General features: G+C 50.9%; 10 protein-coding genes across 10 annotated transcripts; 6 read left to right on the top strand and 4 right to left on the bottom strand.

The window, feature by feature from the left end:
* Positions 1 to 8: 8 nt before the first annotated feature.
* Positions 9 to 743, top strand: BDV14DRAFT_204397 (OB fold domain-containing protein; the record flags this gene model as incomplete). Its single annotated transcript, XM_073774516.1, has 1 exon — positions 9 to 743. The coding sequence occupies one exon, from the start codon at positions 9 to 11 to the stop codon at positions 741 to 743; it is 735 nt and encodes a 244-aa protein (XP_073623741.1).
* Positions 744 to 885: 142 nt separating this feature from the next.
* Positions 886 to 2,589, top strand: BDV14DRAFT_137577 (uncharacterized protein). Its single transcript, XM_073766268.1, has one exon. It carries the CDS (start codon positions 1,028 to 1,030, stop codon positions 2,480 to 2,482), a length of 1,455 nt encoding a protein of 484 aa, XP_073623740.1. The 5' UTR covers positions 886 to 1,027; the 3' UTR covers positions 2,483 to 2,589.
* A 41-nt stretch (positions 2,590 to 2,630) lies between these two features.
* Positions 2,631 to 6,999, bottom strand: BDV14DRAFT_204395 (SKI complex subunit tetratricopeptide repeat protein SKI3; the record flags this gene model as incomplete). Its single annotated transcript, XM_073774515.1, has 3 exons — positions 2,631 to 6,576; positions 6,627 to 6,827; positions 6,884 to 6,999. The coding sequence occupies 3 exons, from the start codon at positions 6,997 to 6,999 to the stop codon at positions 2,631 to 2,633; spliced, it is 4,263 nt and encodes a 1,420-aa protein (XP_073623739.1).
* A 528-nt stretch (positions 7,000 to 7,527) lies between these two features.
* BDV14DRAFT_204394 (sterylglucosidase 1) lies at positions 7,528 to 9,969 on the top strand (the record flags this gene model as incomplete). The annotated part of the gene is made up of 4 exons (XM_073774514.1): positions 7,528 to 7,911; positions 7,967 to 8,898; positions 8,945 to 9,263; positions 9,319 to 9,969. 4 exons carry the CDS (start codon positions 7,528 to 7,530, stop codon positions 9,967 to 9,969), a joined length of 2,286 nt encoding a protein of 761 aa, XP_073623738.1.
* Positions 9,970 to 10,457: 488 nt separating this feature from the next.
* BDV14DRAFT_211530 (karyopherin MSN5) lies at positions 10,458 to 15,110 on the top strand (the record flags this gene model as incomplete). The annotated part of the gene is made up of 10 exons (XM_073776106.1): positions 10,458 to 11,748; positions 11,803 to 11,991; positions 12,041 to 12,512; positions 12,563 to 12,687; positions 12,737 to 12,808; positions 12,859 to 13,083; positions 13,134 to 13,237; positions 13,283 to 13,541; positions 13,590 to 13,732; positions 13,781 to 15,110. Exons 1-10 carry the CDS (start codon positions 10,918 to 10,920, stop codon positions 15,108 to 15,110), a joined length of 3,750 nt encoding a protein of 1,249 aa, XP_073623737.1. The 5' UTR covers positions 10,458 to 10,917.
* Positions 15,111 to 15,629: 519 nt separating this feature from the next.
* On the bottom strand, positions 15,630 to 16,264 carry BDV14DRAFT_204392 (putative NADH-ubiquinone oxidoreductase subunit GRIM-19; the record flags this gene model as incomplete). The annotated part of the gene is made up of 4 exons (XM_073774513.1): positions 15,630 to 15,675; positions 15,758 to 15,910; positions 15,983 to 16,089; positions 16,214 to 16,264. 4 exons carry the CDS (start codon positions 16,262 to 16,264, stop codon positions 15,630 to 15,632), a joined length of 357 nt encoding a protein of 118 aa, XP_073623736.1.
* Positions 16,265 to 16,679: 415 nt separating this feature from the next.
* trm10 (tRNA (guanine(9)-N(1))-methyltransferase) lies at positions 16,680 to 18,084 on the top strand. Its single transcript, XM_073770135.1, has one exon. It carries the CDS (start codon positions 16,739 to 16,741, stop codon positions 17,981 to 17,983), a length of 1,245 nt encoding a protein of 414 aa, XP_073623735.1. The 5' UTR covers positions 16,680 to 16,738; the 3' UTR covers positions 17,984 to 18,084.
* A 147-nt stretch (positions 18,085 to 18,231) lies between these two features.
* Positions 18,232 to 21,377, top strand: BDV14DRAFT_181880 (uncharacterized protein). The gene is made up of 3 exons (XM_073770134.1): positions 18,232 to 18,505; positions 18,685 to 20,240; positions 20,293 to 21,377. The coding sequence occupies exons 1-3, from the start codon at positions 18,487 to 18,489 to the stop codon at positions 21,109 to 21,111; spliced, it is 2,394 nt and encodes a 797-aa protein (XP_073623734.1). The 5' UTR covers positions 18,232 to 18,486; the 3' UTR covers positions 21,112 to 21,377.
* A 1,027-nt stretch (positions 21,378 to 22,404) lies between these two features.
* BDV14DRAFT_137404 (putative oxidative stress response protein Oxr1) lies at positions 22,405 to 23,799 on the bottom strand. The gene is made up of 2 exons (XM_073766265.1): positions 22,668 to 23,799; positions 22,405 to 22,599 (listed from the first exon to the last, which is right to left on the bottom strand). Exons 1-2 carry the CDS (start codon positions 23,702 to 23,704, stop codon positions 22,455 to 22,457), a joined length of 1,182 nt encoding a protein of 393 aa, XP_073623733.1. The 5' UTR covers positions 23,705 to 23,799; the 3' UTR covers positions 22,405 to 22,454.
* Positions 23,800 to 24,053: 254 nt separating this feature from the next.
* Positions 24,054 to 25,900, bottom strand: BDV14DRAFT_137391 (putative endosome-associated ubiquitin isopeptidase (AmsH)). The gene is made up of 2 exons (XM_073766264.1): positions 25,641 to 25,900; positions 24,054 to 25,583 (listed from the first exon to the last, which is right to left on the bottom strand). The coding sequence occupies exons 1-2, from the start codon at positions 25,785 to 25,787 to the stop codon at positions 24,090 to 24,092; spliced, it is 1,641 nt and encodes a 546-aa protein (XP_073623732.1). The 5' UTR covers positions 25,788 to 25,900; the 3' UTR covers positions 24,054 to 24,089.
* Between the last annotated feature and the right edge of the window lie 57 nt (positions 25,901 to 25,957).

Raw genomic sequence — 25,957 nt, 5'->3', positions numbered from 1 at the left:
ACGAACAAATGTCAACTCTCCAAGACCAATTAGCAGCCCAGCTCCAATCCAAGTTCCTCACCGCCTCCCAAGCCTGGCTATTCACCTTCCTCGCGACCCAAAACCAACGCAACATCCCAATCGCCGCTCTAACTAAAACCGCTCTCTTCCGGCTTTTAAACACCGATTTCCGCGAATCTCTCTCGCCTCAATCCACTTCACTTCTCCCAGTTGACATCTACGACCCTAATGTCCAAGAGCGTCGTCTCCCCGGCACCATCCCAGTACAAGTCCTCGACATCGAAGACATTGGCACAAGCATATGGAGTCAAGTCGAGGCCATTGAACGCGTTGAGCGCGGTGAGACCGTACGAGGCCGAGAGATCATAAGGACAGTGAACGTCGGAGACGAAGAGCCCAACAACGAGACCAATAGCAGGACGACAGCCAACGCCAACGCCAATGCCGGCGCGAGTGCGAACGAGAGCTCAGGCCCTCATCGGCTGATTCTTCAGGATGCAAAGGGCACTAGAGCTGTTGGGATCGAGATAAGTCATGTGAACGGGATAGCCATCAACAGCCTGCCAATTGGCGCGAAACTGCTACTGCGTAATGCAACTGTGGCTCGTGGAATGATTTTGTTGACGCCGGAGAGTATTGAGGTTCTCGGGGGTAAGATCGAGGCTATGAATCAGGCTTGGAAGGACGGGAGGAAGGAAAGGCTCATGCGGAGGCTCAATGGAGCTGAAATTGGCGGGTCGTGAGTCTGATGTTGAATATGCATCCGTTCCGCCCAGGATCCTGCTTCACAGCCAATGCAATGGCTCAGCGAACAGAGGGAAGCTCGGGCACCCCAGCTGACCTCACGCGCTTTTTTCCTGCAGGCCCAGCTTCCCTGAAGTCCGCGTGGAAGACTGCCGAGGCCTCCGTTCTTAGACTCTTTGGGTAGTACAAACGCATTTTTGGTGCTAAGATCTTAAAAAGGGCCGCCTTTGCCCTTCTGTATGCGAGCCCTTGAGTGAGCCTGTGCTATCATCCACCCTTCACTATGCCCAAACAAGACAGTCTTGACCTTCTTCCTCTCGGCTGGGAAGATGACCCGGAAGAGGAGCGCTTCAAGATCTCAACCCTTGATTACTTGACAGTCCCTGCCTACTTCAGCTATGCTCTCTTCTTTCAGCTTGGTGGTATTGAGAAGGGTCGAGTTATTGAGGTAAAGGCAGGACTTGAGCGCACCCTGAGCCAAACTCGACATCTCTGCGGTACTATTGAGCAAGATCCAACTGGTGATCATTGCTTTGTGAAGAAGAGAGACAGCACTGTGCGCTTTGTTGTTCAGTCGCTGGACACGCCGGAAGAAAGCGAAGTGTATCCGTCCTTCGACGACATTGCACAGCACAATTTTTGCGGCTCAGTCCTCGGTAATCTTGACGACTGGACTATAGCTCCAATGACAACCGGCATAAAACTCGAGGCCCACCCGGACTCCGGACCTGCGGCGGCGGCGTTCAAGGCGAACTTTATTCAGGGAGGACTGGTCTTCATCATACATCAGCACCACTATGCAAACGATGCGAACGGGTGGGCAGGATTTGCCCATCAGCTTGCTGAAAACTGCTACGCAACCGTGAACCACACGCAATTCCCAGCTTGGGACCCTCTATGCCTGGATTTATCCTGCTTCATCAGACCAGATATCCCTGAAGAGTCCCGGATTGACGGTCTTCCGGCGATGGATTTCCAGCCCAACAATGTCCCTATTGAAATGCTTCTCTTCCACTTGCCGAAGAGCAAAGCGGCAGCCCTCAAGGAGCTAGCAACACCGCCAAACGGCTCCCAGATCTCTACATACGATGCCTTTTCCGCATTTTTATGGCGCACAGTGACTCGTCTCCGCGCCCCGATATCCACATTAGATCTATCACGCACCCTACCCTGGAGCGGAGGAATCGACATGCGGCGAAGAATACACACACACTCAATCCACCCGCGAACCCAACAGAATGTCTTGATCGTTGCATCCTCAGGAACAGCCCCTGGCCCCATAAACCCCCCAACAATAGCAGAGGTCGTCTCACTCTGGCCCCTCTCAAAACTTGCCTCCTACATCCGCCAGATAACAAATAGCGCCACGCAAGAAAGCTTGGATTCCCTCCTGGATTCTCTAGCACCCGTCCGCGACAAACCGTCCCTCTGGGCTAGGATGCCTCGACACGAGCCCAGCCTCCTAAATATAATACAAACAGACCATCGCAGTGCGGCTATCTCATCCGCAAACTTTGGCTTCGCGAGACATCCCGTGTATCGGGTTTTGACGGACCAGCTGATGCAGGGTATCGTCGTGATATATCCGCCAAGGGACCCCGATCCATTCTCTGACGAGGGGCCCGAGTTCTCGATTGTTTATGAAGTTGCTTTGAAGGAGGGGCTTATTGAGGATGAGGAGTGGAGGGGGTACTTTGAGTATCGGGGGGTGGATGCTGTTGATAAGGGAAGTCATTAGGACGCATGAGTGCGTATGAAGGAGCATCTATATTGAATTGGGAGCAAATTTGATCATTGAATGTTTTCATAATTGCCAAGCGCGGTCACACCAAATGGCAAACCGACTATTTCTATAGTTCCAATTCCTGCTGCAAATTCTATACATGCTAATTCGTCGACGAAACAACATGGCCCAACTCCGTCCACTCACCCTGCATCCAGGGCGCAACCATAATGGACCTCAGCGCATCTGTAGCCTTCCCCGTCTGCGCAAATGCATTAGACAAGTCCGTCGCATCGAGCGTCCCCCTAGGCGGAATACTCCTAAGCGCGGTCTTAACGCCCATTTCAGCGGGGTACGGCTCCTGCGCGGCAGATGACAACTCCATCCAGCCCTGCGGGTCATAGGGGGCCCTCATAACGGCCGCAGCGGCTTCGCCAATCCGTCTAGTCTCCTCGAGGACACCTACCTTATCTTCGACGCAGAGGGATATAGCGCTTGAGAGCTTGACGAGGCGGGCCTTGTCTTGGAGGCTGATGTCGTCTCTTGTGATCATGTTTTTGAGATCGGATTCCACGGCGTCAATGACGTCCTTGTCGTTGTCTAGGAGGGCGATTGCGCCGAGGAGCGTTACGGCGCCGACGTGGTCGGGGTAACTCTCGACGCACTCGAAGAGTTGTTGGCGCGCGACGGTGCGTTCTTCCTCGCCGCCTTTGGCCCAGAGGACTTGCGCGAGAAGGCAGACGACGTCGGGGGAGTTGTCTGCTTCCTGCAGGGCGTCGCGGAACATGTCGATTGCGGAGTCCATGGAGCGGAGGTAGTAGTGCGCGAGACCGGCTGTTAGGTGTGCGGACAGGCGCAAGTTTTTGTACATTTCTGGCTCGAATTTGGCCGAGTCTTCCTCGCCTGAAAGCATGAGGGCCGTTTCGGCCTTTTCGGCGGCTTCTTCATATTCTTGGCGCGCGAGGAGGACACGGGCTATATCGGCGTTTGCTTGTGCGAATTTTGAAAGTGATGATGCCGATTCAGAAACCTCGTACTCGGCTTCCACGTGAGAACTGAGGTTCCGTAGACTAGATTCGGCATCGGAGAACTCGCCGATTCGTTCGGCAAGGAGAGAGAAGAGATGCACAAAGGGTAGATCGGACGGGTCTTGACTGGTTAGCTGATACAGCGTGAAGAATGGCTGGATGAGCTGTGAGACCTCGTTAGACACTGAGGGATCAGCAACAAGATGATCAAATAATGTTGTGGTGTATTGCTGTTTAGGCAGCTTTGACGATGATCGAGATATGTCGAAAGCATGCTCAAACAATCCTCTAGCTTCTCGCGGATCGCCGAATAAAAGTGCCAGGAAACCCTGGCCGACCCATGCTTGAGAATAATCGGGGTCGGTTGACTGTGCGCGAGTGAACGCTTCGTTGGATAATTGTATATCGTTGTGTATCAGATACAGCGTTGCCAGATTGGTCCAAACTTGTGCGCTTCGGTCATTAAGGTGTAAGCTTCTGACAAATGCGTGCTGTGCAACTCTTGGGCTCATGCTTGTGGTCACAACTCCTAGAGAGTTCCAGAACTCAGAATTGCCGGCCTCAAGCTCGATAGCCCGCTTGAAGCACCGCATTGCTGCCTTTAGAAACTTTCGAGACTGCTTCTTCTTCTCTCCACTCAACCTCATGCATCTAAAGGATCGGTATTCTGCCCATCCAAGATTATACCAGGACACTGCCTGGGCATGAGGGTCTTGTAATGAAACATGTATAGCACGTTTGTATGCCAGGATAGAGGCATACATGCACTCATTTGCGAGAGTGGAAGCATCTTTGTCTCCCTCGAGTGCGGCCAAGTAACTCTCCCCAACGTCATCAATCTCAGTAAGGCTATCGAGAGCGGAGGGCTCGAGTTGAGTGCCGAGCAGGCCCCAAACTTCTTTGGTGGGAAGCTTGGCTGCTTTCGATTTGATGTAGGAGAATATTGTGCAAGCGTCACCTACGCCTTTCCAAAGATTGAAAATGTCTACCCGCTCGATAGCCAGTGATTTTGCCACCATAATAGCCCTTCTGGCGTGCTCGGCAGAATCATTGAAAAGCCCTGACTCCAGGCACTTCCACGAATTATCCGTAAGAGTTTGAAGTAATGCTATCGTAACGCCGAGCTCGTTAGGACGGAACTTCAGTACATCTTCGTACCTCTGAATAGCGTCATCATATTCGCCAAGCTCGCGTTTAACATTAGCAAGCATGTACCGTGCAAACCATATCTGTTCTTTTTCCTCTTTTGATAGCGAGGATTCTAGTTCCTGAGCGTGATCAAATGCTTTCGTGGCCGCGATGTATCTTCCTGAGTTATGATAGCTTTCACCCAGACCGACCCACGAATGGTAGTCACCGGGTGAGATTCGTAGTGCCGCTTGGAATGAAACAATGCTCTTCGGATATTGCTGCTTGTTAATCTGGACTGTCCCAAGGGCTGCGTATGGCCAGCTATATCCTTTTCTTTTCGATCCAGGTGCAGGCTTGGCCTTCCCCGAATCAACCACCCGTTGGGAAACAGCCTCGACAAGATCCCATTCTTTCTGGTCCGCAAAAGCCCGTGCTAGCCGCTCCGCAGCTACTACCTCGGAGGCGGATAATTCGAAGGCCTTGTGGAAGCACTTTCGCGCGCGCGTCTTATCTTTCTTGTAGTCTGCATAGTAGAGACCTAAGCTGGTATAGGCTGGCGCATAGTTGAGATTTGCTTGGACCGAAGCAAGGAAGCTGGCGTAAGCACCAGTCCGGTCTTTACGTGCGGATGATGAGGGGTCGATTGCCCATTGACAATATCCGATGCGGTATAGAATTTCTCCCTTGAACTCTCGGTTCTCGGATTGCGAGTCTTGTAGACCCTGGAGGACCTCTTGAAGCCCCGAGAGGCCCGATGAGAGATCTCCGTTGAGCGCTTTGCACCAAGACAATTCGCCACGTACTCTGGTATTCGGAGTGTCCCGTTGCAAAGCACGCTCCAGGAAATTGACTGCTTCAGGATAATCCTCGTCAACCTTAAGGATGAGACCAATGCCGAGAAGACAGCTGGTCGACGTCGGATGCCTTCCTAGAATGTCATAGAAAATGCCCCGAGCTTCAGGGTGATTCCGCGGGGATTGGTGGTAAATCAACGATGTCGCGAGAGCTATGTTGAGAGAGTCGGCGGTATTTTGAAGGCTCATGCCTGTCTTTGTGGCGACGTCGTGCAAGTTTTGAAGTCCCTTGCGGCATACATCAACAACACTCTCATATTCCTCGAGGAATAGATATAGTTCGCCCATGATCCTATGAGAAATGATCGAAGTAGAGGACATCGCAAGCCCCTCCACCATAAGGATGAGGCGGTCTTGAGCAGTCAACTCATGGTTTTCTCCATTACCATTCTCACCCTTTTCTGATTTCTCTGGCAATTCGCCCTCCTGGCCACTTGATTTGGCCTCCTTTTTTAGGAATGGGGAAATCTCACTACCGAGGAATCCCTTGAGCACTTTGGTAAGGTCATCCTCGGGAAAGAACTCAATGAAGTCGTCAAGGAACACGCGATCCCATTGTGAGAACTCCTCAACATCTTGCCACTCGAGAACGATCTTCCAAGCCAGCTCAAACGGATGCTTGATGATAACCATATCTCGAGCAGCTTGCAATACCTCTGCCCTTTTCGCATCCTTTTCCTTTGTCGGAAGAACGACAAGAGTATCATAAGCCCTCTGTAGGAGTTTCTCCTCGTAGGTGCGCCGAACTTGATCGTCATTCGACCAGTTTACAATTCCACGGTATAAGTCTTCCAGTTCGCTTCGCTTATAGGCATCTCGCTTGACATCAAGCGTGACCTGGTCAATGCGGGCACCAAGGCGTGTTCTTCGTTCCCCAATCTCCCGGTTGATGAACTCCCTCTCCTCCGTTTCGGTGATCTCTATTAGGCGCTGGTAAGTTTGCGCGGGGTGCGGTACGCGACCTTCGAGGTAACTGTAGAGCGGACTCGTGGGTAGGTGAAGTTCAATGGCTCGTTTGTACTGCAAGCGAGTACCGTTTTTGCGAACGAAGTTGACATGCTTGTCCACGACGTCTTGACACCTGTGTTTATCGTCCCTGCGCACACTTAGCGATTCGGACTTTACCGCGGGCTAGACCAAACTCACGCATCACCATGAACCTGCGCAAGATTTATGACTGCGTCCCGATACTCTTCGAGCTTCTGGTTCCCTTGTTTCTCATAGAGGCTGATAAGTCCCTGCCATACGGATTTGTCGTCACTTCTAATGCGAGTCGCCGCGAGATACGCCCGTTCAGCTTCGAGAAAATGGTTCAATTTGTCCTGTGCTAGGCCGAGAAAGACGTTGCTAGGAAGCTAGTTATCAGTAGAGGAAGAGAGAGGACAAGCCAGTGGCTCACTCACGCATGGTAATTTTGCGGTTGTTCCTGGACAAGAGCTTTCGCTTTTTCAGCCGCGAGCTCAAAGTCTTTCGCGTCGAGAGCGGTTCGCACCTCCTTGAGAGCCGACTTGCTTGACATTTTTGAAGCAGTCGCCTCATGGGCTGGACAGGAGAGTGCTGGATGCTGTGTCAGGGAGCTGAAGGTGGGAAATTGCTTTCGGTGGGGAAAGGCCAGGGCGACTGCGGGCTGCCGGGAGATACGTCACGCAGTCACGCTTATCGCCAGCATGTAGCGCCGGTTGTCTCCGCATTGCTCACTGCAGCTCCTCCTTCCTTACTATCTTACTCTCGACAGCTTTGTGTCACTCACATACATATATTCTACTGATCTGGTGATCATTGGAATGGTCATTCGTTGACGTCCTTGGATTCATTCGTTCAAAGTCGAATTGAGCACATAGGTATACATGGTTAGACGGTGAGTAGCCCTTATCAGCAACCTCATGCTCATCAACTAACGTATCTGTCGTTGGAAGAGCAGCACCTCATAATCCTATACCTTCCATTGTCTGAGCTCCTGGTCCCTAATAACGCTTAACTTTTTCTTTGCATCCATTCACCAATTCCTTCCGAGCTGACGTCGAACGATCAATCGCATCGCGCCAGGATGTCCTCTCTCCGTCTTCGCATTGATGGCACTAGGTTCAAGGACCCTCAAAATCGCGAGGTTACTCTGAGAGGAATAAATGTTGCTGGTGAAGCCAAGTATCCGAAGACTCCGGACATTCCATCCAGCGTCGCCGATGGCTTTTTTGACGCTGACAACGTCTCTTTTGTGGGGCGGCCCTTCTCACTCGACGAGGCACATACACACTTCTCAAGGCTATGGAGACTGGGTTACAATACAATCAGATACATGTTTACCTGGGAAGCGATTGAGCATAAGGGACCGGGAAAGTATGATGACGAATGGATCTCCTTCACGATAGAAGTCCTAAAAATCGCGAAGAAGTACCAATTTTATATCTTCATGGATCCCCATCAGGATGTGGTGAGTTTCGAAAAATCTGGGACAAGGTATAGCTTTGCTGAACATGTCATCGCAGTGGTCAAGGCTGTCAGGAGGTTCTGGTGCACCCGCCTGGACGCTGTACGCTGCCGGTTTGGATCCAAGGGGGTTCAAGAAAACGCAGGCTGCATTAGTACAGAATACATGGGATGATCCTGCTAAATTTCCAAAGATGGTTTGGGCCACTAACTACACCAGATTGGTGTGTCAAACAATCTTCACGCTCTTTTGGGCAGGGCGAGATTTTGCGCCAAAGGCGATCATAGACGGCATCAACATTCAAGACTATCTCCAAAATCACTATATCGCTGCGTGTAAACATCTCGCACAGAAGATCCACGATGCCGGCGATCTCGAGAATGAGGTGGTCATCGGATGGGAAAGCTTAAACGAACCCCAACGGGGACTGATTGGTATCCAAGATATAACAGTCGTTCCCTCAGATCAACAGCTCCAATTAGGAACATCGCCCACAGCTTTTCAGGCCATGCTTACAGGCTCAGGCCGCCCTTGTGAGGAACCAATATGGGCATTCGGTGGGTTCGGTCCCCATCAAACTGGCCGGGAACTTGTGGACCCCGAAGGGGAGACTTGCTGGCTTCCAGTAACTTACGATGATACCAAATATGGCTGGACGAGAGACCCCAACTGGATACTGGGCCAATGCTTATGGGCTCAGCATGGAGTTTGGGATCCTAAAACAGATGAGCTGTTGCAGAAAGACTATTTTGCGAAGAAACCACGGACTGGGGAACCGCTCGACTACGACAAGTTTACCAACACCTACTTCATGGAGCACTACAGAGCATACACTGAAGCAATCAGAAGCGTTTGGCCTGATTCCATTATGCTATGCCAGCCCCCCGTCATGGAGATCCCGCCTGACCTTAAAGGATCACATGATGATGACTCTAACATGGTTCATGCAATCCACTATTATGATGGTCTTACTCTCATGTCCAAACACTGGTAAGTGCTCTCAATTGCGTTCGAAAGTGTGGACTAACAAGTCTAGGAATCGGTTTTACAATGTAGATGTGATGGGAGTTCTTCGTGGGAAATATCTTTCGCCTGTCCTTGCTGTCAAAATAGGAGAGACAGCAATTAGGAAATGCTTACGCGATCAGCTCAAATTCCTAAGGGATGAGAGTTTACGATATATGGGAAACCACCCTGTGATTTTCACGGAAACTGGAATTCCCTATGATATGGACGATAAGTATGCATATAAAACGGGCGATTATAGCAGCCAGATCAGTGCTATGGATGCAATTCACTATGCACTTGAAGGTAGCACTTCCAATGGCTTTACTCTATGGGTCTACACTGCTCAGGTACGATCATTCCCAACATATTTACACCTTTCCGCGGTGCTAACAGCTACTATAGAATGATCATGAATGGGGTGACCAGTGGAACGGGGAAGACCTCTCCATCTATTCGGCCGACGACCTGGAGCTTCCTAGCGGCAAGTCCTTGACTCTGGATCGCGAATCAAACAGCCGGTTAGACCATCAATCCCCTTCATACTCGTCAAGTCAAACCGGCAACAACGACCAACAAATAAACCCTAGGAACCTCAAGGATACCATCAAAACACCTTCTATAACATCCGAAGTCTCCCAGCTTGACGACCACAAACAAGGATACCGTGCCGCAGAAGCCTTTCTTCGACCTAGTCCCATTGTCACTAATGGCTTGGTGTCTGAATACGAGTTCGACTTGCAAAACTGTACATTCACAATGTTAATTATGGGGAATAAAGCGACAGAGCACAACTTGCCGACGGAGATTTTCCTGCCGGATTTCCATTTCCCTGACACGCACACGGAAGTGAGCGTGAGCTCAGGAGAGTGGTCGATTGACTACGCGGAGATGGGACAATCTAAAGCTCAACGCCTCAAATGGTGGCACGGCGAGGGTGATCAGAATATAAAGATTGAGGGTGTGAAGCGTAAAGGTGGTGCATTGCAAGCTCCTTCGGCGGAGGATGTTGGCTATCTCGAACAGTGCCAGAAGGGAGGATGTACGGTGATGTGAGCGCTTGCTTAAAGGCAGCTTGGATTTTTCTTTTATTAGCTTTTTGGCGCTCTAGGAATAAGTGTTTTAGCCATTGGTACTTAATTGTCACCATTATATAACTATAAAATTACTTTAAATGCAGGTCGCAGCTCTACTAAGAAATATAGTTTGTTGTTAATGCTAGGCGGGCGCAAACGACCAAAATTGAAGCGCTAGGACACTCCAACTACACAAGTGTCCCCAGAGAGACACAATAGGCCTCTGGAGATAACTACAATCTAAATATATTTTCAATTACACTGCATGGTTCCCAAGTGGGTTGGCTTAGTCTAGCAGGAGGAGAGACAGGGGAGCGCGATCACGTGCGCTGTGCGCCGCGTTCCATTCCGTTATCTGATCCTTATCGATAAGGACAGGGCGGTGAAAAACTGCCCCTCCGATCGGTGGAATGACGGTGTGGTCATTGCGGCGGGAGCGCGTGGAAAATTCTCCCAGACCGCGGAGTACCGCCTTCTTTAACTATTCATCAACAACCCAACAATTCTCTGCTACCAGTCAAGGCAGACGATTCGGCACTACATTTCAGGTCTCATTGTCGGGGAAGGCTGGATTTCACCCCCTTCCCCATTTCTGCAAGCACAAGCAACCATCCGTCCGGGGAACAATCTGGATCTCAGCCGCAATCTTAGGTGCCCTGCCTAACCAGACCGTGGACGTTACCTGGCCGTGCTGCCTGAGTGCTGACCACGCGATTTGCCTTTTGATCCTTCAGCACTCCACATCCAGCATCTGGGAAGACAAAAGATATAAATATCTTTCAGTTTTCTTCAATCTCACACACCTACAGGTAGAAACCTCGAACATCGTCTACAAGTGGTACTGGACATCAAGAACTTGGTACAACAATTCGGGACCTCAGGGTAGTAATTGATATTCAGCTCGCGGGCAACCGGCCCCGGTGAGAATATGGCTGCGGAAGACGGATTGGCGGATGGGAGCATGACCGACATCGTTCGTGCTCTCGAGCTCATACACAATCCGTCATCAACAAATGAGCTCCGCCTGGAAGCTTTGCAGTTCGTGGAATCCCAAAAGGGGAGCCCATCCGCTGCCCGCAATGGCTTCCTTTTAGCGTCCCGCAGGGAGAATGACGTGTTGGTTCGCTACTTCGGATTGACTCTTCTAGACCATGTGCTACGCAATACCTCGATCACTGCCACGAATGAACTTGCGAACTTGAGAGATATCGTGCTGAAACTTGCTGAATCTGTTCAAGCCGAAGATCCTGCCTATTTCCGCAACAAAATTCCACAATTATGGGCCGAGGTTGCTAAGAGAAGTTGGGGGCTAGATTGGCATGACATGGACCAACGCCTTGTCCAGTTCTGGAATGCTAGTTTGGTGCACAAGGAGTTGGTTTTGCTCGTCATTGAGACCCTATCGGAGGATATCTTCTATCGGGAGGATACAATTTCCTCGTTGCGCGGAACGGATTTGAACCGGAACCTGGTAGAAATTTGCACACCACTCGTTGTCTTTGAGCAAATATATCCAGAGCGAGAGAATAACGTTGAGATTCGCTGCGGCAATGAGGGCTGGCTGGCCAGGACATGCGAATTTCTTCAGGACTGTATTGGAAACATACGAAATTCTAAAGAAGCGAAGGATGCTGCTCTCAAAGCCTTGGCCAATTTGAAGTCGGTTCTGGTATGGTCAATACCTAAATCTATCCACTTGTCTGGCGCTGTTCAGAGCATTGCCGGGGCTTTCACCTGCGATGACGAGCAGGTCCTATTGGTAAGAAAATTGAGTCCTGGTTCAGGTACTTTGAGTGCTCACTAAGATCTCCAGGCCGCTGTTGAGGCATTGCATGCGCTATACAGTAGATCAGTATATGACAGCGAGGGTTTCCAGCCACTGGTGCAATTTATGTATGAAACGGAGGCTGTACAAGTGATCTTAAAGCTCTTTCAGTGGTCAGTTGTTGGACCCGAGGATATGGACGACACGAAGTACACGATATCCAAGAAGCTTTCAGAGGTATGACCATCACTCAGCCATATGCCTGAAGTCACTAACCTGCTTGAAGGTGGTTTCCTACGTTGCTGGATTCCTCGAAGAAAAAGGCTTCTCAATCGAAAGTTCAGCTGGAGTGGACTTGCCGTTCTTTTTCCATCTCATGTTAAACGTTATTCAGCATCACAGTCTCACTGTGTCGATTCCCGTGCTTCATATTTGGTCCAAACTCATTGCCTCCTCGAAGGTTGGGAACTCAGAAGTTGTGATCAACCTGATTCCTCCTCTACTGAGCATCTGTACTGAACGTCTCGTGCACTGGGAAACTTTCCCCGCTGACTCGGAGGATCCTATCGTAATGTTTTTAAATGATGATATCGACACTGTTCCGGAAAAACATGCTTTTGTCGGCAACTATCGACGATACTGCTCGTCCATTATCGAGTCGATAGTGCGAAAGCGACCTGAGGAAGCCATCCCACATATTCTCCTTGGGGTCGACAACAATTTAGACAACTTGTACACTGGCGTTGAGCCATTCTCTGGTCAGTGCTTTTCTTCTCAAGTTGCCGTGTCGTTGCTAATCAACCATTAGTAAAATCGTTCTCAAAGAGTTCGACACCACTAATGCGTGCGGATACACAGTTTGCGGTTGTTGAGGCCACTTTGAAGGGTTATAACAAATGGGTTGCGTTGCACGGGCGAATGCCACAGCAAGATGTATGCCTTTTGTCAGCCCCTCAAACAGAACTCTACTGACTTTGAATAGGAACAAAGACGCGCCAATCTAGAAAGCATTTTAGAGACATGGGCGTCGAAGTTGATGCAACGGAACTTCGAGGTATGTTTTGGCCGGATGTGCTTCTTTCAGAGACTAAAAGCTTGATACAGGACCCTGCCTTGAAACAACGCGCAGTGAAGATAATTGTCGATATATCATCCAAGTCCCTTGACAAGATACCTAGTTTCGCGCTCAAGGCTTTGGAGTACACTCTCATGACACGTCTACCCGATCAGACTGAGTTTCCGGCATATTCGGATGCTGTTAAGGAACTCAATGGGACTGTTTCTTACGAGCTGCGTCGGCTAGCAACAGGCTACGCCGATTATTTCTCTGTAAGTATTCCCCGTGTCATATTCGAGATTCCGCTAAGTGTGTGATTGAGTCTTTCTATGACCTGCTCGAGCCGAAAATCCAGGAAATTACTTCAGCCAACCGAGTTGATGACAGACTCCATATGGAATTTACCTCCATTCTACTCATTATCATGTATGTCAGAGGAGTTTTAAGCACATCAACTGCTAACCCATCTAGGCAACGCGCGAATAATGTCGACCCCTATCTTCGCCAGTCCAGGCTGGCCTCATTTGTTGATCCAGTAAAGCAGTCATGGCAGCATGATGGGTTCCGTAACATGTGCTCAAGCTTTCAAGGATTTTGCGACATGCTCGGTTTGCAGAATGTAGGAGCGTACATGCAATCACAGCAGGCCCAAAAGCTAGCAGACTGGTCAGAGGTTGCTCTCACTCCAGAGGGCCACCAACTCCAGGAGGAAATGACCCGGAAATTTCATGTAACAAACCCACTGATTCGCATTCAATACAGGCTGACAGAATCTCAGCAATTGCCTCTGAGAGGTACAAAAACTTTGTTGGCCGTTTCCACCGATTCATTGAGAATGACAGAGCCGGCTTACGACGTGGCTTGCACAATTTGGCATGACGTTATCCCAACTATATTGCCAATTCTGCTGCAGCTCGTTAGGTAAGAGTGTCGCCGCCAATTCAAGGTATTAGACTAATCTCCACAAAGCCACGCCCATGCGTTTCACAACCCTGAGAACTGGGCTGGTCTACCCGGGGATATGCGGAGTGTCGTTAAGCGAATCTTAACGGACAGATTCTGGCAAGCGGGTATATCACCTGGAAGCCGCGATGATTTCTACGCAAAGATCACCGCTTCGCAATCTTCCCTCGAGGGCTTCGCGTCCTCGGTCAGAGGGAAGATCAGAGCAGTGAGAGAAAGTTGTTATTCAATGCTCTTCAGCATGAGTAGGCTACGCGAACACTTCTACGGGTTCGCAGAACTACCGGGACCTTTATCCCAAGCCCTCTTCAAGGATTCCCCGCATCTTTCCTCCCACCAATTCTCTGTTCTTCTCAATATCGCTAGGTGTATGATTGACGACTGCCCTGTTCGCTTCCGGAGCCAATTCCTCCCCCCTATGTTGTCTACCCTTTTCACCAACATTGACCGCAAAGTCACATCGGAATGGGAGAGCATCGAGCAGCGAAAAGCCGGATTAGACGATGGCGACTTGGCCGACGAAATGAAGTCAGAGAGCATCCTGCGTCAGCTGACATACTCTGCGGTTATCATGGTAGCAAGCCTCCTGGACCCGCAACGAGGAGGTAGAAAGCCCAGAATCAAAACCAGCAGCTCAATCACCAAGCTAATCCCTATGTACGCAGACCCTGATGAGGAGCCCACGGACCCAAGTGTACCTCAACCAACCCCGGCACTATCCGATTCGATTCGGCACTTCGTCCTCTCATCCCCTGAGATCTTTGAGCCAGTGATGCTCTTCTGCACTCACGCACTGCGAATGCGCGATACGCGGTGCTGTAGCATTATAACACGGGTCATCCGATCCATCCTACAGGACTTTGCACCCCCTCACTCCTCTCAAACAGTCGTAACGATCCGCGAGTTTATCTCTTCCGATGTCCTCAAAGCCTGCATCACTTCCGTGCATGAGCCCTACTTCGTCGACATGCAGCGTGACCTCGCCCAACTTATAGCATCCATCTGGGTTCTTTACGGAGCAAGTACTCCCACGCCCAAGGCTGTCATCCTTAGCCTCCCCGGCATGACCGAACAACGCGTAGCAAACACGGAGCTTGCACTTCTGCGCTCCACGACAGCTCGCCAGCAGCGCGCACTCGTCCTCGACCTCTTAGAAGGACTCCGCGGTGTTAGTGTCGCCGAACAAGGCAAGATCCTCGACTCACGAGAACGTCGCAAGGCGCGCAGCGCGCTTCAAGAACGGTACATGAGCAACGAGATGGAGGGGCAGCAAGTTCACAAGGTCGATATAAACGACGGTCCGGATCTCTCTGGTGTGGCGGATATGTTTGGTTAGGTCAGGCTGTGGATGTGATCGAGGGTTATCTTGAGCATATGGGGCTGTGACTTGTGACTTTGTGTATTATACATTCTCTCTCTTCAGCGTATACTCGGCAACTGCATGGCATTTGGGTGGTGGAAAAGAAGCATAGATATCCTACTGGGGGTTAGATCTTATGATGCAATCACGTTTTCTGCGCGTTGCTTTCAGTTGAAATTCATCGAATGCACGCTTGACAGTGCTTAAGCATTATCAGTTTACCCAAGAGCGATGCAGGAGACTCATGCAGAAAAACGAAAAATTGTTGTGAAACTAGTCTGTCCTTTCCAGACGGTATATCTACAGTATACATTGTATCCTTGACCCTCCACTTCAACAAACGATGCGATGTAGTTTTCATCTTGTACCCATCCTTCACGCAGATGCATCTATGCTTTCCTCCAAGCTCACAAATAATGCCACACCTTTGTACCTCACGACCCCTGGTGTACTTCAGCTCTCGATCGTCATCACGACAGAAGTCAAGCGACTTGCTTAACCGCTTTTCTGAGGAGTGTACATAAACGTAGGACGAACGAATCTAAACCAGGAACCACAATTAGCAATTGTTCTCTGTCACTGCAACAAGCCCGGGTTCCAGACTATTGCATGGTAATACGCACCGGTCAGAGTTGTAGACCTTAGTCTCGGTACCGAGCAGCTCCTTCTCGCGCTGCTTGTCGTTGTACCACCGGCGGTACTGGTCGCGGTCTTCCTCAGCCTGCAGGAGGGGGAGAATGTGTAGACGGCCCCAGATCTTCTCACGGGCAAGTTCGCTAAGAGGTTAAATCGTTAGTCGCTTGATTCGATACTGAGTCGTAGAAGAAGGGAGTTGGAGAAAAGCTCACTTCTGCTCCCGGATTCCGTGGAAGAGCTTGTAGTATCCGTAGGCCATGAGGACGTGCATGCCGATGAGGTAGGTGACGGGGCGGAAGCCACGGGCGGGGACATTGCGCTGTTCAATCGAGGCTTGTTAGCTCTTCTCTTCCTTCAATCCGTTTCATCGCGTGGTGTAGTCATCTCGACCTGGATGAATGCTTCGATCTCGGTTGGGCAGGGATTGAGGTTCACTGGCGTACCTTGTACTGCACTTGCCGGTAGCCCCCGGCCGGGGGCATATCCTGAGGCATGATGGCGACTGACGGGTTCGGCAGTAGCCTTCAATTGGTGTGGAGAGGGGGGATTTCGTTGTGTATGCGGTGATGATGGAGTTGGCGGAGAAGTTGGGATGAGAGTCACGTGCTGGTGGTTGCGTTTGGTAATGGCTGCTCAGGGCAATGTGATTGGTTGGTTTCTACTTGAGGCTGGGGTGAGCGATGTGATTATGGGAGATTTCCTGGAGCCGCGACGTTGGTCAAAGAAGAAATTGAGTGGTGTGATTGCGATAGGAGCTGCTATTACGGAAGTTTGTTATTGTACGAGGCCAATTCAACGATATCAAGCTCGAACAGAATTCTTTCTCGTCGTGTCAGGGAAGAGGTCACATGACCTTGTAATGAAGCTGCTGCCGGATGTGGGGCTTGCTCTTGCCGAAGCCTTTTTCTAGTGAAGTGGAAGCTGATCAAGTCGATTTATAGCATCTCACTGAGTTACAACAACACACAATGGAGGAAGAGGAGCGGCCCAGAAAGATTCAGAAGTTAGAGGCTAGCGAAGAACATGAGCCCGAACCCCTAATGGCCGGCGCAATTGACGGCGCGCAAGACAATGCGCAAGCCGACGTTCAACAAGAGACGCCCGCTGCGACCACAGAGAAAGCAGCAGAAGAGCCATTCACAGCTACAGCTCCAGCCGAGTCCGAGTCGGCTGAACCAAAATTATCGAAACGTCAGCAGAAGAAGCAAGCCGCGCGGGAATTCTGGGAAGCAGGACGAGAGTCGCGCAAGATCTTACGAAAGCAGAAGAACGCCGAGAGAAAAGAACGAAAGCGCACATTGTGGGACGAGGCAAAAGCGGCGGGTAAGGATCCCACGGCAGAGGTGGAAAAACAGTTTCCTACATCTACGAGAAAACTTCGAGGACGACGGTCAACGAAGCTTCCGCTTACCTTGGTCGTTGACTGTGGGTTTGACGAGCTTATGATGCCCAAAGAGAGGATGTCCCTTGGACAGCAGATCACCCGGTCGTACTCGGAGAACACGAAATCGGAATTCAACACGCATATGGTTGTGTCGTCTTTTGATAAGTTGTTAAAGGAACGCTTTGAGACCGTGCTACACAATACCCATAAAGGCTGGAAGGGCATTCGATTTATAGAGGAGGACTGGCTCCATGCTGCGAACCAAGCGAAAGACTTCATGCAGGGAGAACGAGGCGGCAAACTAGTTGGGCCGTTCGAGGGCAAAGCTGATGCAAAGCCGGAGGATGGGGAGATCGTGTACCTTTCCAGTGACAGCTCAGAGACGTTGACGGAGCTCAAACCGTACAGCACATACATCATCGGTGGTCTGGTGGACAAGAACCGTCATAAGGGCATTTGTCACAAGCGGGCAACAGAGATGGGCATTCGCACAGCGAAACTGCCCATTGGAGAGTATATTCAGATGTCACATCGATCTGTCCTAGCAACAAACCATGTTGTAGAGATCATGGTTCGGTGGCTGCAGTCTCGAAATTGGGCTGAGGCTTTCATGCAAACTCTGCCGCCCCGCAAAGGAGGTGTTCGGAAAGACGTCCAGGAAGACGAGGGAGGTGAAACACCACAGGATGGCGACGCCGAGCTTGATGGGGAGACGGGAGCTGTGCCAGAAATTGGTGAAGGGGCTGATGTTGATGAAGATCCTGAAGTTCCTGAAGTTGCCGACACAAAAGACAGTGCCCCTGATGAGGAGGAGAAACAAACCGAGTAGAGATGGGCTGAGACATGTATTAACGGCCTTTAAAGCTACCGTTCGTGTATATATTAGGGTACCGAGGCTAGGTCTTAAAATCAAGTACTGCTCTGTCTATAGTAAATTAGAAGTTCAGATAAGCGATAAGACGAAGCCACGATAAGCTTGGGTCAATGCACAGCCACATATATTGAGCGCCACACGCCACAAATGTTGCCACTTAGCGATGACATAGCCCTCGATCGGTCGTGGGCTAAGGCATTTACGTTATTCTGAAGGACCCTCCAGAAAAAAAGTCCAGCATATCATCATTTTTCTCTGACTGTAAGGTCATTCCTCTGGTGGTATCTTCTATATCGCTACTGCTAGGTGATGAAGGCTTTTGCTTGATTTGACGCTCATTTCCATTTCATTCCGGAGCCTCTTTCCTGTTCCTCTCCAATACCTGCTTTTGCGCCTTCCCACCAAAATAAACAAACCGAGCTGTCAGCTGTTGCTACGCAGCCAGGTATTCCGCCAACATGTTCATGCTCCGTAACGGTATGTGAATTCGTCCTACTCGAACTTTTCCTTGCGCTGCTCTTATCTCCTTCTTGTCTTTTTCTGCTCTGTTTCTGTTGTCTACCCCGCGATCTACCCCTCCTCATCTCGCCCCAGATCGACTCCTGACTTGGCCACTGTTGAAGACATCACGCTAACTGTTCCTTGCAACACCACAGTGAGCAAATTTATTTTTGGTGATAATTCGAAAGAATCCATCATCGATATCCCTCAAGGCCAGCTCTACCTAGTTCGCCCACTTTCGCCAAAGGGTTACTCCGAGCTTATCTTCAAGGACGCCGCTGCTTCGATCCGACGCACCGGACAAGAATTCCAGTATCAGCTCGTTATCCAGCGCGCTTACGAAGAAGGCGAAGAGGATCTCGCTGAGGACGAGGACGGCGAGGGAGCCGCTGATTCGCTTGACAAGGACGAGAAGGCATTTTTGCTCGACCAAAACCTCCACTTCCGGTCGGAGGTTCGTGAAAACGGTTCGAAGATCCTCGCTTGGAGAGACTTGAGTGGCGACGTTGGTGACCTTTTCGAATTCATCTGTGATCCTTCTGTGCCCTCGGACAAGGTTGCAACCTTTGAGTTAGCCGCTTTCCAGTGCCAGTACGAGCGCAAGTACCGCCGAGACGCCCAAAACGCGACTCAAGAAGAGCTCCTCGAGTTTTCCTTCCAGGAAGAAAAGCCTCTCCCCTCTGCGAGTCCAATCGCATCTCCGACAAAGACACGCACACACTCAGCGGCTTCTGGGGATTCCGCCATGGTTCGCGACGCTGAGTACACGCGCTCGAAGAAGCAGCTATCTGCGCCAGGTGGCACAGATGAGCCCACCGTTGCACCGCCGTCTGCTGCTCATCCCGAGGCGAGAGAAACCTTGACCAAGGAAAGAGCGGAGCTACATCTTTTTGATTTCCAATCTGGCACCTTCATGCTTCAAGATTCTAATGTTATCGCCACAGTGACAGAGGTTGGTGATTGGCAATATTGGCTACAGATCAGCAGCGACGAAAAGGACTGGCTTGGACAGGCAGTGGTAGCAGACATCAACCCCGTCTTTAACTTCGAATATCTGTCGTTCATCTTCAATCACTACGACGAGACCGGCTCAGCTTACTCTTGGCTTTTGCGGTTCAAGGACCAGGACACAGAAGAGCGATTCCAACAAGGCTTGCTGCAGGCTCTGTGGGAGCAACTGAACGAGACCAAGTGGACCAAGGTGAAGGATAATGATAAGGAATATGTCTTGGACGCATTCCAAGATTTGACCATGGAAGACGCAGATGAGGCGGAGAAAGAAGAGGAGGAAGAGGAGGAGGAATCAGAAGAAGAAGACACCAACGACGGTCAACGCAGCGAGCACTACGACTCTGATGAGGAGCAAGACGATGTCGTTACGCGTGACGAAGATGGCAACGTCAACTCCCAACTTGCTGTCGGCTACAAGCATGACCGCTCTTTCGTTGTTCGAGGCTCCAAGATCGGAGTCTTCAAGCACACGCCGGACAACAACCTTGAGTTCTCGACCAACATCTCGAAAGTTGAAACTCCCAAGGGCAAGCTTTTCAGTCCTAAGAAGGTCATGCTGCACGCCGAGGACTCGAACTTGATCCTTCAGAACAGCGACAACCCCAACTCTCTCTATCGGATGGACCTTGAGTATGGTAAGATCGTTGATGAGTGGAAGGTCCACGATGACATTCCAGTAGAAACGTTTGCGCCAGAGAGCGTAAGTTTTCCCATATTCGATCTTTTGCTGTTCTAGTGCTAATACACTGCAGAAATTCTCTCAAATGACCTCCGCTCAACCTTTCGTCGGTGTCTCCAACAACGCCCTTTTCCGAGTTGACCCCCGTTTGAATGGAAACAAGTTGGTAGATTCAGATCTCAAGCAGTATGCTAGCAAGAACGATTTCTCTGCTCTGGCAACGACCGAGAAGGGATACCTTGCTGTGGCCTCCAACAAGGGTGACATCCGTATGTTCGACCGTCTTGGCATCAATGCGAAGACCCATATTCCTGCCCTTGGAGAAGCTATCATTGGTTTGGATGTGTCTGCCGACGGCCGCTGGGTGCTTGCTACTTGCCGTACATACCTCCTTCTCATTGATTCGCTGCAAAAGGGTGGCAAGAACGAAGGCAAGCTCGGATTCGAGCGTTCGTTCGCAAAGGACTCGAAGCCGCAACCCCGACGTCTCGGTTTGACACCTGCCCACGTTGCGCAATTCCAGCACGAAACCAAGAAACCTGTCTCCTTTACCCCAGCCCGCTTCAACACTGGTGTTGACAGCGAGGAAACGTCGATTGTTACTGCCACCGGTCCGTTCATCATCACCTGGAACTTGAAGAAGGTTGTTTCTGGCCGCAAGGACCCTTACAGCATCAAGCGTTACTCCGAAGATGTTATGGCGGACAACTTCCGCTTCGGTTCCGACAAGAATGTCATTGTTGCGCTACCCAATGAAGTTAACATGGTTGCGAAGAGAGCCCTCCAAAGACCTACCCGCGAGAGCATTGCTGGCCCTGTCACTCCCAGCCGCCGTGGTACTCGCTTTGGCAGCCGGCTTGGGCGAGACGATATTGTCAACTCGCCCTACTAGATTTTTTTTTGTTCTTTTACGTCGTCCACGTTTTAATGATTACGTGAATATTTCTTGACCTGCATACCCCTGTCGTTTATACTACTTTATTCTCTTGCTATCCTCTAGTTGGTTATTAGCACTTGAGTTAACTTCTATTTATCAATTTCTATAACCACGGTGATACCGAATTTCCTTAGTTGGCGATGCTTAATACACCTCAGACTGGCGCTGATGCTTAAACTATATAGCTAGTAGGTAATAATATAACAATAAATCAATGAGGGGATTTCTTGCAAACCCTGTCCAGCTCCCCGGTAGAAGCGCGCACTGGTCGGAACACCAACCCACAAACTCTACAGTCTCCAGCATCAAGAACAAAACCTCAGCCTCGTAGGTACCTAGGGCATCCTCGACTCAGCCTCCTCCCCATCTCCCCACCCTCAGGATCAATTACCCTCCCTCCAAACACTCAAGTCCACCCAAAATAAATGAAAAAACCCCCTCTTTCTTTGAACATGCAACCCCCAGACCCAAGCCCAAACGCTCATCCACCCCCCAGCCTTCCACCCCCTCCAAGACGACGAACTCCACCGCTGGACAACCCCCCCTTTCGTCAACGCCTCCTTCCCCCTCCTCCGACTAGGGGATGACGCTTCAGGCAACTGGCCAAGGGAAAATAGCCAAGGCCGCACGTATATCCACGCCGATTCACCACGCGAACTGCTAGACACGATCGAGAAACGCAAGACGTTTCTTACCATTCACGCAGACCACGGAAATTGGTCCGCACCAACACCATTCACTTCATTTGTGCGATACCCATCCCAAATAGAGGACCTCGCGTTCAAGCGCGATGAGTCAAAGAGGGGTCGAAAACGGCTCATCGCTATGAATCACAATGTTCGAATCGCGAAAGGGTTGCCCTTTTTACATAGGAAAGCGGAAATGGTACGGTATGGTGTTGGTGATCCTTATGGAAGGGGTTATGAGTACTATGAGGGTGAATATATCACGCTGTGGGAAGTCACGCCTGATGAGGTCGTTGGGGCATGGGATTGGGAGGATGATGAGCGGGGATGGAATCCGGGGTGGTATCAGGATGTTGTTTTGCCGGCGTTTCGGGAGCATGATAAGCGGTTCAGGAAGGCCACGGGGTTTGGGGTGGGTGCGGATGTTCTTCGTGAGGCTGAGCTTCCCGGGTTTTTGTGATGGGACTCGGGGTGGGTGCAATGTGAATACCAATTGGGCTTCAGAAGATTGAGATTTGAAAAAAGGACGACATGATGGGGCCAGCCATATCATGCTTGGGTATTGATATTGTGATTATATACTAGATTGTTGCAATTTCCAAGTAACCGGATTCATGAACCAACGTACCAAACCTCCACGCCGAGAACATCGAATTTCACGCCTTCGTCTGATAGTGGCTCGTTGCCGAATGTTTGGCTTGATTCACTGACGCCTTTTTCGAGGATTGAGTCTAGCCAGAGGCCGTAGTGCCCGTCTCTGTGGTTGTGTACTGTTAGATTGATATTATTTTGCTATTGTAGAGAAAATGAAATGGAAAGACTCACCCTCCACCAAGACTCAAAAAGCCCGTCTCGCAAAACATCATGTAATCGTTCACACCACTGTAAGGGAACGCCTTGAAGCGGATCCTATCGGGCGTCGTCGTTCCACTACTTGGCTTCGACTGAGCAATGGCATGCGTGTGCGGCGCAATAGGCTTAAGCTTCTCACCACGCAACGTCGTTGACCTGCCGACATTGGTTGTATCCGCACTGGGAGGCGGAGGGAACCCGGCCTTCTCGAGCGCTTCCTCAGAGTATACGTCTCCACCACCGCCCGCCTCAGCATTCGGGAACGAAGGTAGCGGAGGCGGACGAAGCACGCTAGCCCTCCATAAAAAGCATTCCCCTGTACCGAAATAGTGTGAGTCCGGGTGCGGAGGATCCGTCATGTAAGCGCCAAATACCGTAGACGCCGAAGGTGACGCATCACGGATAACAAGGACGTAGCCCGCCCGCGGACTGCGACTCGAGACGGCGCGACAATTCTCGTACAGTGTTGACAAAGATGCGCCGTCGCGGTCGAGACTGTACGCTAGCCTCCATGTGTCGACGAGCTGGAGTCGTGGTGGGACGAGGAGTCTGATTTCCTCCGCCAACGCGCGGGTGAGGAGCTGGTTTTGGGGCGCGAGCGGGATGGGCGTGTCGTCTTCGTTTGCGAGAAGTGTTAGAGGTGTTAGGGGCGGTGGTTGGAAGGGCGAGACTGTGCGGACAGGTGTGAATACTGGGTTTTGAGACGCCGAGGAGATGGAAGAGGATGAGGACGATGGGTCGGGGAATGTACGGCGCAGACGGGACATCATATTGCCAGCGCTGTTGTTGGAAGTCGGGGGATCTGTTAGGCGGCGGTAGAGGCCTGAGACGACGTGGGTGACCGGGTAGGAGAAGTAGGAGGCAGCGGATTGATGGAGAGGAGCGGTGTTAGAGCTCTTGTTGTCCTTGTTGTCGGGGTTCGAGGTAGGAGGGTCGGTTCCTGGCGAGGAGGTCGAGGTAGCGGGGGTGAGGGCGGAGGACGAGATATCAGGATGGGAGGCAGACGACATCGAGAGGAGCACCTTTCCTGAAGAAAGACGGTGTCAATTAGTGGGGACAGTCGACCCTGAAAGCTTGACTGGAGACGAATGAGGGCGAAGGGGACAAGTCGAGGAATTGAAGAGTTGGAGGTGGAGTTGAGGCTGAACGCTGCTTCTGGTTCGGTGGGGTGGCCGGGCCGCGTACTCTTCCTACAACTACAACTACAACTGTTGACTGTCCTACAATTGCAGTGAACCTCAATTGTAGAGAAGTAACTTGTCAAGAAGATGTGTTGATCATGATTTCATTCATCTGTACTGCTACTGTATCGAGACGTAGCTGACGTCACTAAATTCAATTGCGCTTGGGGAATAGGTACAAAAACACAGAAATAGTCACGAGCATGAATCTTCTTTATGATTTCTTCTCTCGTAGGTCAACCGTCTCAAACTCCAGCCCATTGGCTTCAAAGACGTGTCCTGGTCTTAGCGCGTCGGTGTACAGATTGGTCTCTGCATGTGGATGGAATAGACCTGTCTGAGTACAGTTGAGGACTGACTTGAGTCCGGGAGGATCTGTCAAGCGAAACACTCCCCAGTCTGGTGTTTGACTGGGTGCACAGACTATGGCAATGCTCTCTGGTAGCATCACTTGGTAACCGCAATGGGTATGCAGGTCTCTTGAGCTCATGAAGCAGGTTTGGGTAGGGTGAGTATGGATCCAGCCCAGCATCATGAGATCTTCTGAGTCGCAGTAGTCAAATATTGCGGATTCATTCGTCGTCTCACAAGTGTCGGACGTGGAAATCTGTTCTGGAATAAGGAGTCGGGAAATGAAGAGAGCATTGGATATCAGTGTGCCACAAAGGATACCACATGTCTCCAAGTTCTTCCGAGTGTTGGATGCAGCAAGTGAAAGGAAGTGTGAACGTAGTAGAGGTGGTAGAAAGACAGTACGAAGAGGTGTGCCATTTTCAAGGTAGGCGGACGGCTTGAATGTAAAACTGGACGGATCCAGGCCTTTACGTTTATCGTCTGGGGCCACTTTCGTAGGTACTGTTGGTGCAGCTTCTGCTAGGGTCTCCTGTATTTTATCTGGACGGGGTGGCAGCGCAGCCAAGTCACCTTGCTGAGGGGGCAGGAAACTCTCTTTGGGAGGGAGCGTCGGCGGCTTTATAGGTTCGCGAGCTTCAAACCGTGGGCTTTCAACCGGAGGCGATGAGAGATCAAGCGGCTTTTGACGGGGAACAGTTGGGTACTTGTAAGTGGATGTGGATGAGACCTCGGGCAGCGGCCGGGTTGAAGACTTGGCCTTTCTGCCATCTGTATGCGGCCTATTTTCTAGGTTGAGCCGTACCTCGTGGATGCGTCGGCTCAGGTCATCTTGATACTTGCCGTCGTTTCGGTGTAGCGCCTTCTCCCAGTCTCCCCATAGCCCGGCGGCGCGTCGAGTGCCCTCCTCCCCGTCGCCGAGTTTCCCCTGGCGCATCGCATTTCTGGCGGTTGCTCTTCGGCTGATCTCTGTTCTGGCCAGCTTGACAGCTAACTCGCTATCCTTCCCAGCTTCTAATGGCTCGGCGACGCCCGAAAGAGCAGGGTCTGGAGGTGACGGTACTTGGCTTGATGCGGCGGAGTTTACGACAGTGGACGACATGCGAGACTGCCGCTCCCGCATTAACTGCGTGTATCGTTCGTATCGCTTGTTGATCCGCGGTTTCAGTTTCTCCAATATCTCCAGATTTTGTTTAACCTCTTTTTCAGCGGCTATCAGAGCCTTCCGCTCTTCCTTGACATCCTTTCCATCCTTTAAATCCGGGTGACCGGCCAAGTTTACGAGGACTAGCTGCGCATGTCGGAATAAAAGGAGGTAGGCTTGTTCGTCGTGTCCTTCGCGTAGGTAAATCTGTGCCTGTAGACGGTATATTAGCGATACACGTGTGCTAAATTTAGTGAAGCATGTACAAACCTCGCGGATAAGCGTAGCAGCCGTCCTCAGCCAGTATCGCAAGGGGACTGCAGGGTTGAACTTGTAGTCCTGAGCTAACCGGCTGATCTTCTCTACGCTCTGGGGCGCAGAAGCCCCCATAGCCGGAGGAGGGGATAAAGAGGCCATCGATAGACAGAAACCGAGTGAGAGAGCTCAGAGCGACAGGCCTGTTGCTCGCAAGGTTGTAAAGCAGTCGCGGACTGGACGGCCGGCCCACTCAGGCTCAGGCGTTAGGCAGCAGACAGAAGGTGATGTCACGGTTGGCTCTAGGTATCGACCATAATCAGCGAGGAAGC

Source organism: Aspergillus stella-maris (assembly GCF_047715825.1).
Source record: "Aspergillus stella-maris strain CBS 113639 unplaced genomic scaffold BDV14scaffold_74, whole genome shotgun sequence".
Taxonomy (NCBI): Eukaryota; Fungi; Ascomycota; class Eurotiomycetes; order Eurotiales; family Aspergillaceae; genus Aspergillus; species Aspergillus stella-maris.
Note: the sequence above shows the minus strand (reverse complement) of the source record. Positions and strands in the feature narration are given on the sequence as shown.